The sequence below is a fragment of the Typopeltis vanoorti genome, chromosome 25, assembly GCF_054136105.1.
Source record: "Typopeltis vanoorti isolate ZY-2024b chromosome 25, IOZ_Tvanoo_1.0, whole genome shotgun sequence".
Classification (NCBI taxonomy): Eukaryota; Metazoa; Arthropoda; class Arachnida; order Uropygi; family Thelyphonidae; genus Typopeltis; species Typopeltis vanoorti.
This window is the reverse complement of record NC_143573.1, coordinates 50,819,889-50,834,545: the sequence shown is the minus strand read 5'-3', so window position 1 is coordinate 50,834,545 and position 14,657 is coordinate 50,819,889. Positions and strand designations below refer to the sequence as shown.

Genomic DNA, 14,657 nt, shown 5'->3' with positions numbered 1-14,657 from the left:
GGTGAATTTTTTTTGGAATGGCATTGTGCCTATGTAACTTTTGTCAGAACTTTTCAGAAGTTTGTTATGGTGAGTGTGTTACAATGATTTACTGAAAAACAAGAACATTTACAAAAACAATATTAACAATCTCAGATTCAAAACTACTGGAATATTCCTTAAGAGGTATCATTCCAAAAAGTAACATAACAGTAACAGAAAGAAAAGCTCTTTATCAGATCATAAATGATTAACATATTATTGACTGACAAAGCAGATATCTGTCCTTATGAATACAGATGGCTATGAGAAACTGCATCTTTCTTTCTCCGCTCATTAAGCATTCTACCCACACACAGTACCAATGTAGTATACGAGCGTGGTCTGAAATGTTCTTGGGCTAACAACGATAAAACAAATTTATAATTTCAAAATTATTTAATTATTTTTATTTTTCAACTTAATCTCCCTTAAGACTATTTTATTCCAGTGATGCTCCAGCACCATTATCCAGTCCCTGCAGTGGTTCTCAGTAAGATCTGCAAAATACCCATCTACAGCTGCAATCATCTCTTGATTCAAAGAAAAACGCTGACCAGCGAGGAAGAGTTTTAGTTTTGGGAAGAGATAGAAGTCAGAGGGAGCCAAATCTGGGGAATAGGGTGGATGTTCCAACAATTCACAGCGCAGATCCCTTAATTTTCCCATTGCCAAAACACTTTTGTGGGCAGGTGAATCGTCCAGATGAAAGATGATTTTTTTTCTTCTGCAAAAAGGGTCTTTTCTCACGAAATTTTTTGTCTAGTCTGGTTAAAAGATCGGAATAATATTCCCCAGTTATTGTTTTACCCTTTTTAAGGTAATTAATAAACAAAATGCTTTTAGCATCCCAAAACACTGATGCCATGACCTTTCCTGCTGATGGAACCAACTTTGTCTTCTTTGGCACTGAACAACCGTCTCCAGTCCGCTGTTTTGACTGATGTTTAGATTCTGATGTGTAATGGTGAATCCAAGTCTCATCCATAGTAATAAAGTGAAGCACAAAATCAGTTTTATTCTTGTTAAAATACTTCAAGCACTGTTCAGAGATTTTAATGCGAGTGCGTTTTTGATTTGCTGCAAGCAAGCGCAGCACCATCTTGCACAAAGCTTTTTCATTTGCAATTCTTCATGCAAAATATATCCCACACGTTCTTTTGAAATGCCTATAGTTTCAGCAATTTCACGCACTTTGACCCTTTGCTCTCTCCCTACTTGAGATGTATTGAAATTTTCTTTTATATTAATCTCATAGAACTCCTTTAGTAATTTATAAGTTTCTATCATGTCATCCTCTTTCAAACCTAACAACTAAACTTTACAACCTACCCACTTTCAATCTATGCTTCATAGGGAGAATTCCACACACACCTGTCACCAGCTTGGTCACTTGTCTATGAATCCTCACATCCACTTCCTGATTCCCAAGAAACCCAGGTATTCAAATCTGTAAGATGTGGCAGAATCATTAACCATACGTCCGCACGGTTAGCCTAGTGGCTATGTGCTTCACAACCATATGCCTGGGGAAGGAGTGGCCTAGGTTCGATTCCCATCGACAACGTGAGGAGCTCAAGGATCTTCCTCAGCCAAGCCAAGCTAGCCAGTCTTGGCCGTGGACAGCAGGGTTCCCCCCCCCCCCCAGTTTATCTGGGGTTTTTCATCCCTCAAACAGGCAAACTGGCACCATGAACACACACAGATACAGTCAGGAATACTTAAGACAATACCTTCAGCCATAGGTCCGAATTGTCAGCTATGCCGGTCCCGAGCCAGGATAAAAATAGTGGGGGATTGAGGCGGTGCCGTACCTCCCAGTAAAAAGGGTTCATGGGTGTTGAATCATCATATGAAATGAATGAATTAACCATACAAAGAAAGATAATAACCTCCCTATCTTTAATGTGTTTTTCAACATCTAAATAATCCTTTGAGCTATTTTGCCACCTCTTGCAATATACCTTGATAATTTCAACACTTTGTCCACCATTAATCCCAAATCCCTAAAGCTCATTAATATATTAATGTTAATATTATTATTAATATTGACATTTGACCTCCATGGAGTCAAAGGACTCTTTGCAGGAGGCCTATACTCTCTCATGAAAAAAGACTGAACCAAGCCTTAAACCAGTTCAGAGTTTCTGCACTTACCACACTTTCAGGCAATGCATTACACTCACTGATCACTCTCTGCAAAGAATCTGCTTCCCCAGCTCAGATCCTCCTTATACAGCTTCCAGGGATGGCCTCTCGTTCTACCATTGGCTACTCTACTCTATGAAAAATCTCCTCCACATTAAGCTGATAACAACCCTTCACCAACTTATACGTCTCAATCATATCCACTATCTTCTATTCACGAGGCTTTATAAGTTGCATTCCCTCAATCTCACCTTATATCTGACATTTCATAGACTTGACATTGACTTAGTAAACCTTCTCTGGCAGTGGCGCACCCAGGGAGGGGTCGAGGGGCCCTATCCCCCCCCCCTCCCCCCCAAAAAAAAAGAAAAAGGAAAGAAAACACTAGAAAATTTTAAAAAAATCTTTTCCTAACTAAAATTCATTTTTTTATTTATGTTGTGTCGTGTCTTCTATTTCTACTTATGAATTAGTGGTCACAGAAGACGGGAGTATCCTATAGTTCTCAGGAATCACTGACGCTGTGAACGCAAGGCGAACGAAGCAGTACTCAGGCATACCGAGCGCTACTTCGTTTGTCAAAGCTGGGCCAGAGGAGATCACGGGTATCATGTATTGGCAATCACTGCAAATGCTCAGTCATAGGTTGTATTCAATGCATAGTGTATTCTCAAACCGTCTACTCAACTTGCTCCCCACCTTCAAGATTAAATCCTGAGTGCACCACTGTTCTCTGGTCCCTCTCTCCAATACATTTTTAACCCCTCCTGAAAACCAGGCAACCAAATCTTTATACAAGGGAACCATAGCTGCTTTGCTTCTGCATGTCAATGTCCTCCTCATTATTGCCATAATCTGTTCTGATGTTTGTACAATTTTAGCAATGTGACCTCTAAACTTGAAATCTCTGCCCACCATCACTTCTCTTCCACTTCCTTTAGTTCTCCATTAATTATATACTCTGCATCCATATCTTGCCTACTAAATATCAAGACCTTGCACTTCGCAAAATTAAACTGATAGCTCTACTCTGTCATATCCTCCTTTAGGTCACAACATCTACTCTTCTTCTTATAGTTCTTCCTAAATGTGAATCATCAGAAAACAGCTGCCCATCTACAGTTAAGCTAATTCCAATGACAATAATGTACAAGTTAAACAACACTGGCCACTAACAATCCCTGTAGCACTCCACTGGTGACCTTTCTCTTTTAAGATACTACTCCTCTATATATAACCAGCTGATACCTGTCTGACAGTCAATCAGTTATCTAATCCCATCTGTTTCAATTTAGCTAATAGTTTATCACAAGGACATCATTCAAAGGTCTTTGAAATATCCAACTACACCACTATATATGCATCTTCTTTATTGAGAGCATCTGTCACCTTGTTGTAATATGTAAACAGATTACTAAAACATGACCTCCAAAACATCCAAACAAACCCATGTTGACAATCAAAGAATACTGCTATTATCAACTCTTTTCTCTAACAACAACCTCAGACACAGATTGTCCTATAATATGTAGCTTCATTCCTCCTCCTCCTCCAGAGACCACTCTCTCGAGATGTAGTGATATACTGCATATTGCCTTATTAACATTAAGTTTATTAATTGCTCATAAATGTAGTGCTCATTCACCATGTCCCTCCTCCACTATACCCTCTACACTCCAGTTTCTCATGATGTCACTTTCATAAGGATGAAACACTCTGATAAACTGTTCACTAAATATTCCCACTATTTCCTCCATGTTGGTCACCAATCTGTCTGTATCATCAATTAGCATCATCCTCCCATAGTCATTTTTCCTTCCACTTGCCACATATTAAAAAAATTCACTAGGATTTTTCTTAGCATGATTTCTTCTCATTTCTTCTCACACTGCACTTTTTCTGTCTTTACTAACCCAGTCACTTCTTGGCTTGTTCTTTGTTCATTTAAGGCAACTAATCATTCCCAAAATTCATCTTGTGTTGCCTCCACAGGCTTTTTCTGCCATTTTTCACAAATCATCTCTTCATTCATCCATTTTACACCTACCTTGTTTAACCTTTTCACCTTTGGCACACACAGCTACTGTTAAATAGCACTTGATTAATGCCCATACAGCATCTGTATTCTTTCCACTCAACTTCTCTATTCACACTACAGCTTCTGGTTGCTCCTAAGCTTTTCATAATCCCAAACTTGTAGTTCTATATATATCTCTTCTTCATAGTTTTCATATGAGTGGCTACAAACCAGGTGATCATGTCATCGTCACTCTCGCCAGGAGAGTTAAGATTAGACACTCCATTCACAATCATGTCGTCTGATGATATAATCAGATCTAAGACGCTTAACCCTTGTGTACCCTCCGTTACATACTGTCTATGATTGCTGTCCCTTAAGAACTCAAGAAATTCTTCTCCTTATTGCCCGATGCTACCTCTTCATTCCATCAATATTGCCGTAACTGAAATCACCCATAATGATCACTCTTCGCTTGCTCGTCAAGCCAAGTTGCCAGTATATTTCTTTGTCTCCACTCTTCACATTCCCTTGCCTGTAGCAGCACTACATAAAATATCTCATTCTATAAACCTCCACTTCACACCATAATGCTTCAAAATCACTTTTTTATCCTTGTACAGACATGATTCCCCTTTTATCATCAGCAGACACCCCCCCCCCCCTTCTTGCATATCTTCAAGAAAAACATTATGTCTCATCATTTCTATTTCCTTCAAGATGTCATTCAACCATGTTTCACTTATTCCAACTATTTATTATTATTATTATTACCCCAATATCCCATGGAGTCAAAGACTCATCTAGGTGGTCCCACTGTTGTCATACACATAGCTCATCATACACCAGTGGTTCCCAAAGCATGCGCCGCAGTGCCCTGGGGAGCTGTGGCTTCCTCACAGGGGCACCCCGATTACAAAATTTTCATAATTTTATTTCCAATTCAATGTGATAGGACGCGACATCTAGCAGACCTGGTGCAAACCAGTAACTGACTTAGTAATAACTGTTTGCAGAAGCCTCTACAAATGGTTACTAGATGGCACTCTACAATAATTAAGTTTCTCGATTGTTTTAGTAGTTTCTCGAACTTTCTCGGTACTTTGTGTTCATATATAAATACGCTGCCGGTTTCGCATGGTCTTAGTGCTGAATTAGTCTTTGCAGATTGTATCAAATGAATATTGTTGTGATTTAGTCAAGGGAAGTTTTTGAAGTATTTCTTCTCATATGTATTTTTAAAAATAGATATTAGTGCTGAATTAGTCTTTGCAGATTGTATCAACTGAATATTGTTATGATTTAGTCAAGAGAAGTTTTTGAAGTATTTCTTCTCATATGTATTTTTAAAAATAGATCGGTTTATACTAAACAGTAATAAGTATTGCGAGAGAGAAATTAAAGAGTCAAATAAAACCGTCAAATAGTGGCAAGAGTGTGAAGAAGCATAAATATAGAAAATATGATGACAGTTATTTGGAGTTTGGTTTTACGTTGCCAGAAGTCAATGGTGAAGGGAGGCCGCAGGGTGTATTGTGTATGACAGTTTTGGCACCAGAGTGCATGCTACCAAGTAAGTTGAAATGCCATTTGGAAACCAATCATCCCAGCATGGTTAGTACATCTCGTGACTACTTTACCAGAAAGTTAAAAGAGTTAAATCAACAAAACAGTATTTTTTATAAGCAGGCATCAATACTAAGCAATGCTTTGCTAGCATCTTACAAGGTAGCACATAGAATCGCAAAATATAAGAAGCCTCATACCATCGCAGAAGAACTCATTCTACCGGCTGCTGTAGATATGGTGAACATTATGATCGGTGAGTCTGCTGGGAAGTTGCTTTCAAAAGTGCCTTTGTCCAATAACGCTATCAGTCGCAGAATACAGCACATAGCAGAGGACCTCAATGATCAATTAATTGAAAAAATAAAAGGAAAGGAATTTGGGTTGCAGCTGGATGAGGCCACAGATAATAATGATGATGCTCACTTGATTTGCTATGTACGATTTTTAGATGGTAATGACATTGTAGAAGACCTTCTCTTTTGTAAAAGTATCACTGCTGGTGCTAAGGTTCAAGACTTGTTCGAGATCCTTGATACTTTTATATCCGAAAATAATTTGAAGTGGACTAAGTGCATTGGTGTCTGTACTGATGGTGCTCATTCTATGTCCGGCTGTTATGGAGGATTGCAGGCACTTATTTGAAGCAAAGCCCCTGATTCACTGTGGACCATTGCATTATTCACAGGGAAGCACTCACATCAAAATATTTGAGTTCTACATTGAACCAGGTGTTAGAATATGTAGTGAATCTAGTAAACTTTATAAAAACTCGGCCGTTGAAGGCAAGGTTTATCAAAAAACTATATGAGGATATGGGATCCAAGCACACGTCTTTGTTGTACTACAGCACTTCGTGATGGCTCTCTCGTGGTAATGTTTTGTCTTGTACATTTGAACTGCGACAGGAAATTTATATTTTTCTTAAAGAGGAAGGCCACAAGTATACCAAAAATTTTGTGAATGAAGATTTTTTGGTAAAACTAGCATTACTTATGTGATATTTTTGAAAAGATGAATGCTCTGAATCTCTCCCTGCAGGGATGCAATATGCACCTTTTAAAGTCGATTGAGAAAATTTCAGCTTTTATAAAAAAACTAAAACTATGGAAAAGAAAAACGAATGAAGATGGAGGCAAAGAATGTTTCTCCTTGTTGAAACAGTTTTTGACCTCGAATGGAGTTGATTTCTCTCGAGGTATGAAATCCATTTTTGAAGAACACTTATCACAGCTTATCACTTGGTTTGAGAAATATTTTCACAATGATAATATCGATAAATTTGCATGGATTCAAGATCCATTTAATGCCAGTGCTCCATCTGAATTTACTGCCAGAAGAAGAGAATCTTATTGAGTTGTCTTGTGACAATACTTTGAAAACAAAATTTAGCAGCATGGAATTAACTGAATTTTGGATATCAGTAAAAGATGAATATCCCCTTCTGGGTGAAGAAGCTCAGAGAATTTTAATTCCATTTGCGAACTTCTTATTTGTGCGAAGCTGGATTTTCAGCGGTCGCTATAATAAAAACTAAGTATTGACCGAAAATCAATGTGGAGAAGGAAATGAGGGTGGCTGTGTTTTATTCCAAATTTGAGAAAACGTGCGGTGATCAACAGGCTCATCCATCCCACTAATGATAATTAGTTGAATTTGTTCAATTACCTTTTTTTTTGTGATCTTAAATACATGTTTTATTTATTTTTACCTAACTCTTTAATTTAAAAAAATTATTCGCTATTTTGCAAAGTGTACTTGTTAGAATTTGACATAGGGCCCCTTGGGAAAAACTGGATTCAGCAAGGTGCACCGAGAATCGAAAACGTTTGAGAACTACTGTCATATACCATGTCATTAACACATTCAAATTCTCTACAAACACCATACTCTCCAGCAAGGCATTCCAATCATTCACAACTTTGCATGCAAAAAACCTGCTTCTCACTCCCTTGTTCACACACACTCCTTATACAGCTTCCAAGGATGACCTCTTGTTCTTCCCTGATCTCTCACCATTTTATGAAAAACCTCTAAACCATTGATCCTATAACAACCCTTACCAACTTGTACATCTCTATCATATCACCCCTCTTTCTCCTGTCCACTATACTCTATAAATTGCATCTTTTCAACCTTTCCTCATATTCAACATTCCAGAGATAAGAAACTACCTAAGTCAGTCATCTCTGGACCCTTTCCAACATCTCATCATTCATTTGAAAACCAGGTGACTAAATCTGCGCACAGTAGCTCATGTGTGGGATTTTTGTCTATACCTTATACAATGAAATAAGAATCTCCTTACTTCTACAGGTCAGTATCCTGTGCATCATTCCCAGAATTTGTTCTGTTATGCTCACAATTTTAACAGTGTGTCCTATAAATTTTAGATCCATATCCACCACCACCCCAAGATCTCTTATTTCATTCACCTCCAACAATATGTCCCCACCATCCATGAATTCTACATCTCATCTTTATTTCCCAAATTTTAAAACCTTACATTTCACAACATTGCACTCGCATCCCCCACTCTAGTGTCCATTTACTTAATCTATTCAAGTTCTCTTGTAGGGCCACATCATCTGCTCTACTCTTCAAAGTTTGTCCCAACTTTATATCATCTGCAAACAACTGAATATCCCCATCCAAATCTTCACCAATATCATTAACATACAAGTAAACACCAGTGGCTCTAAAACAAACCCCTGAGCCACACCACCAGTGACTTTCCTCTTTTGGGATATTGATCTCTCATAACAACGAGCTGAGACCTATCGGATAGCCAATCTCTGATCCAGTGCACTAATCTAATATTAAATCCCATCTGCTCTAGTTTGACTATCAACTGATCATGCAGTAATCAAAAGTATTTGCAAAATCCAAGTATACTTCAGTATATCCCTTTCCTCTGTCCAATGAAGCTGTCACCTTATTGTAATAGGCAAGTAGATTATTCAAATATGAGCTCCCTTTAGCAAATGCATGTTGTCAACCAAGATAATAACATTGTTGTCAACCCAATTCTGGATCATGGTTCTCACCAGCCTCTCCAACACTTTAGCCACAACTACTAACATACAGATAGGTCTATAATTTGATGCTTGAGTTCTGTCACATCCCTTATGAAGCGGCACAATCTTGCCTTCCTTCCACTCCTTTGAAACTCCCAGTTGAAGACTCATATTACACAAATATGTCAAGGAATATGCCAACTCCCTGGCACATTCCTTCAAAATACATGGTTATATATTATCAAGTCCCACAGCCTGATTAACATCAAGTTTGCTCATCAACTGCTCTCATACTCTTCATGATGTCACATTTACAAGAATGAAAGACCTTTATGAATTGCTCATAAAATATCTCAACTATATCTTCTGCAGCAGTTGTTCTTATACCATTTTTTACAATCAATGTCATCTTTCTGTAATCACTTTTTTTTTTTTTTTTTTTTTTTTGGTTACTCAGTGAAAGAACTCCCTAGGATTCTTTTTGGCTTCATTAGCTAATTGCTTCTCATACTTCACTTTTGCTGCCCTTACCAACCAAGTCACCCTCCTCACCTCTCCTTTGTAATCCTCATGGAATTGATTATTACCACTCCTCTTATGCTGCCTCCATAATGCCTTTTCCTTCTGTATTGCATGCTTAATCTCTTCATTCATCCATTTCACAAATACCTTTTTTAAGCTTCTGACCATTGGAATACATTTAGACATTGCTAGCTATTTCTGAATATCACAAAACTGTCTCCTGAGCTTCTCATAATCACAAGCCTTGTAGTTCTACATATACCCCTTCCTCACAGAGGTCCTCCCACTGCTGGCAACTACTCAGGTAATCATGCCATGGTTACTCTCACGAACTGGGGGAGGGGGGGGGGGGTGATTCAACACCTCATTTATAATAACATTCTCTGATTAGATGATCAAATCCAAGACCCTCAATCCTCGTGTGCTCTCTGTTACATACTGCATGAGGTAGTTGCCCTCAAAAACTCACGAAACTAATTTTCTTTACTTCCAGTTGCTATCTTATTACCCCATTTTTTCATTCTATTCACCTCTATCTCACACCATACTGCCTCAAAACGAGAAGCACTATTTCCCTCTTGCATCTCTACCTTGTATGAACTTCTCTTTCTCTATCATCAATAGCACTCTTCCTCTCTTTTACCTTTTCTATTCTCATGAAACATGTCATCAGGATGTCATTCTCATCCAACCATGTCTCACTTATTCTAACAAATCTTGGGTGAACAGACTCAATTAATGCAACCATTTCATTTGCCTCGTTTCTTACACTTCTAGCTTTTGTATACAAAGATAACAGCCCATTCCTGGATCTATAGCAAATTTCACTTATATCACTTATTAGATGTGGCTTCTCCATACCTAACTCTGACCTTTTTATTTCTTATTCATCTTAGAACATTCTTCAAATATCCAACTATTTTTCCTTGATTCCAGTTCACCCCCCCCTCCCTTTTTGTCTACACATACACATTCACATCCTCATGGAGCATCAATCTTTCTCACGCTGTGTTCCCCTGTCCACCCTGAGCCTCCGCGTTTCTGTGTTTGTTTTGCACACTCGTTCTCTATACTCATGCTCCTCACTTGTTCATCCATAAAACCACTTCAATCTCTTCTTTCTTACTCTCTTGCTCTTTCACATCACTTCTTACTTGATCAGATTCATTCTCTGCACTCATTTCTGTACCTTTTCCAGCAGAAGTCTCTCCAAATAACTGACACCAAAACCATTTAAATGCAGTGCATCACTCTTATACAGTTCAATTTGTCCTTCAAACTCATTCTATACATTAACAAACTGCACTTCTTTATCCTCACATATTTCCACTAACATATCATTCACAATCTTCACTTTCTGTCTCATTTCATCACTGTCATGGCTGGGCAACACACTGACTTCCTTTCCTATTACACTATTATCTTTTATCATTTTCGATAACCTCCTGATATCCAATCCTACATGTTCTTTGTTTCCAGTCAAGTCATATGTCCCTGTTACTGCTACCAACTCTTTTTCTCACTTATTCCTCATATCCAATGCTTTAATCACTCTGTTCATTTTACCTCCAGGATAACAAATCTTGTGCTTCTTGTTTACACCTCTAATAATTGAATCCCCATACAATGCTAATCGTGGTCTTTTGTTACCTCTTTCCAACTGATATCATTTTTTCATCATTTTCACTTTTTCATACACATATCTTGAATTCTCTTAATTTCACTCATATTTTTTAGGCACATAAACTCAATGAATTCAACAATTTTTATCTTCCTTATTTCTGATACTCTTGGCATTTTTAAAGAAGTAAAACAAATCATTTATTGATCTATAACCTTTCCTACTCTTGTGATAATCCCTACCTGTGACTTCTCACTTCTTTTTTTGAATACTGATCATACCATAAATGAGAGGCCGAGAGATCAATAACTACATCAGTGCCATGTGTGGGGTGCAAATGAGGCACGAGATAGAAGTTTACTGATTTTTAAAGAATTTTTATTTATTTATTTTTTATTAAGACTGAATGAAAAAGAAAATTTATAAAAACAAAACAAATAAATTAATTAAATAAAATAAACAAGTGAGAGTAAGATTCGCAGAGTTTGCTAATAACACCATAAAATCATTGCATCTTTCTAAGCAGCCCTAGTAACCATAACAAATCACCAATCATGCATTCATTTTGTTATATAAATAGCACATTTCACAGATAATAATAAGTTTAAAAGTTATCGGAAATGAGAGGAAGAACGATGTTATTTCCAAAAATTCACATAAGACTGATTAAGAAATATTAAAACTGTTTCTCTTTTTTGTTTCCAATAACAAACAGTAGGTAATGTTATTTACCTGAATGATATCTTCAAAAGTCTGAGAGAAGTACTTGTTTTGTCCTATGCTTGGAAGCTTTGTTCTGTAGATTTGAGTGAAAAGCTAAAAAGATAAAACTGCATATTATATCTGAAATTCTAAAAAATACTATATATACATACAGGATTTTTCTGTACAAATACACATGTGCAATAACCAAATTAAAATATCTTAGTCAATACATAACAAACATAAGCACAATATCCTGGAAGAGGAAAGTCACTAGTGGTGAGCCTCAGGGGTTTATTTCAGGGCCATTGCTGTTTAACCTGTTTGTTAATGATATTGGGGAAGATTTGGATGGGGAGATTCAGTTGTTTGCAGATAATAGAAAGTTGGGACGAACTATGAGGAATAGAACAGATGTTGTGGTCTTACAAGACCTCAATAGACTCAGTGAATGGGCTCAGAAGTGGGGATATCAGTTCAATATTATAAAACGCAAGGTTTTAAAATTTGGAAAACAAAGATGGGATGTAGAATTTATGCTTGGTGGGGATATATTATTGAAGGTAGAGGAAATCAGAAATCGTGGGGTGATAGTGGATAAGGATCTAAAATTTAGAGGACAAATTGCCAAAATTGTGAGAATAACAGAACAAATTCTGGGAGTGATGCAGAAGACAGTGACTTGTAGAAGCACAGAGATTCCCTTGTATAAGGTACTGATTAGGCCACACAAACTACTGTACACAGATTTAGTAACCTGGTTTTCAAATGAATGAAGAGATGTTGGAAAGGGTCCAGAGACAACTGACTTAGGTAGTTTCTTATCTCTGGAATGTTGAATATGAGGAAAGGTTGAAAAGATGCAATTTATAGAGTCTAGTGGACAGGAGAAAGAGGGGTGATATGATAGAGATGTACAAGTTGGTAAGGGTTGTTATAGGATCAATGGTTTAGAGGTTTTTCATAAAATGGTGAGAGATCAGGGAAGAACAAGAGGTCATTCCCTGGAAGCTGTATAAGGAGTGTGTGTGAACAAGGGAGTGAGAAGCAGGTTTTTTGCATGCAGAGTTGTGAATGAGATTGGAATGCCTTGCCTGAGACTATGGTGTTTGTAGAGAATTTGAATGTGTTTATGGCATGGTATATGATGAGCTGTGTGTATGACAAAGGGACCTCAGATGAGTCTTTGACTCCAATGGGTCTTAGGGTAATAATAATAATAACAATTGCGATTACAAAAGATATAAGGTATATCTTTTCTAGTTGGAAGACGTGCCCTTTTAACTCAAATAGTTGACTTTAATTATAAAAAAAAATCACTATAACAATAATATAATAGACAAGCTTAGGTTGAACATTATTCGACTTATTTTAATGATTTTAACACCACCAAATGAACTATTTTATAAAAAAGATGTTTATTAACTGGCTTATATTTCACTGTTATTAATTCCAAGAAAAATAAGACCATGGCAATAACTAGGAAAAAGACAACACCTAAAATTGATATCAAAATAGATGACATACCTATTCAGTAAGTAATTAAATTTAAGTATCTCGGCACCTTTATCCAAGTGTGAGCAAACAAAGTTTGCGCCTGAAAGTATCTTCAGGACTGGGGTAAGGTGGTACAACACCGGGAAACTCGTTGTAAAGGTGGAGCAAGCTAACATCACACCTATCTCAGTACTCCCATAATGCAAAACACATCTCCTTGTGGATATGTATAATGTTATGCATTAAGGGAGACTATTTTCGACCTTCATTGAGGTCTCTTCAGTGGGAGCCAGGCCCAAGTGGAGATACCAGGCAGAAGCATTAGCAAGGTCATCTTTACCTATAAGATTTGCCAAACAGTGTGCCACCTTTTTATTAAATTACTCTGGATTTAGAGAAAGATGTCGAAAGTTTATTTTTCACTTGGTTAGACTATAATAAATTTAGTTTAATCCTTTATCCAAGTGTGAGCAAACAAAGTTTGTGCCTGAAAGTATCTTCAGGACTGGGGTAAGGTGGTACAACACCGGGAAACTCATTGCAAAGGTGGAGCAAGCTAACATCACTCCTATCTCAGTATCTCCCATAATGTCACTCCTATTTCAGTATCTCCCATAATGCAAAACACATCTCCTTGCAGATATGTATAATGTTATGCATTAAGGGAAGGCCACTACCCAGACTAGTTTCGACCTTTATTGAGGTCTCTTCAGTGGGAGCCAGGCCCAAGTGGAGATACCAGGCAGAAGCATTAGCAAGGTCATCTCTATCTATAGCAGTTGCCAAACGGTGTGCCACCTTTTTATTAAATTACTCTGGATTTAGCGAAAGATGTCGAAAGTTTATTTTTCACTTGGTTAGACTATAATAAATTTAGTTTAATCACATATCAGATGTGACTTCTCCAAGCCTTACTTGAATCATTCCTCTCTCTCTCTCATTATCCATCCCAGACCCTTTTCAAACCCAAATGTTTGCCTAATCCCAAGCTATCCCATTCCTTCCTTGTCTACTTGCACTTTCTCTTTACATCAACCTTTCTCCTGCTGTCTGTTTCCCTGTTCACTCCATTTAACACCCCCTCCAAATTTCCGTCTGTCTGTCTTGCCTATTTGTTCTCCTCATTCTCTACACTCATGCTACCCATTTTTCCATTCATTAGCATCACTTCAAACCCTCCTTCCTTACTTTTCTCCTCTTCGACATCACTTCTTACTTGCTCAGATGCACTCTACTGATTAATCTCCCTTCCAGCAGCAGCTCCAGATGATTCACACCAAAGCTATTCAAATGTAGTCCACACCCCCTTTTTTTCACATATTTCAACTAACATACATTCATAATCCTTACTCTTTGCCTGATCTCATCACTGTCATTTCTAACATATACATACATAATACATACCTTTCCTCTTATACTATTATCTTTTAATCTGCTCAACAACCCAGTCTTACATTCTTCTTGTTTCCAATCAAGTCATTTGTTCTTACTACCAACTCTTTTTGCTTGTTTACTCCTCATATACAATGCCTCAATCACTCTACTCTTT

The 14,657-nt window shown here is 37.4% G+C and overlaps 1 protein-coding gene across 3 annotated transcripts in view; it reads right to left on the bottom strand.

The window, feature by feature from the left end:
• LOC150092739 (C2 domain-containing protein 5) overlaps nt 1-14,657 on the bottom strand; it is a 615,319-nt gene that overhangs the window by 125,487 nt on the left and 475,175 nt on the right. For all 3 annotated transcript variants that reach the window (XM_090414825.1, XM_090414826.1, XM_090414824.1), the window contains exon 24: nt 11,642-11,725. In XM_090414825.1, the coding sequence (XP_090270951.1) occupies nt 11,642-11,725 (84 nt within the window). The remainder of the gene's footprint in view (nt 1-11,641; nt 11,726-14,657) is intronic.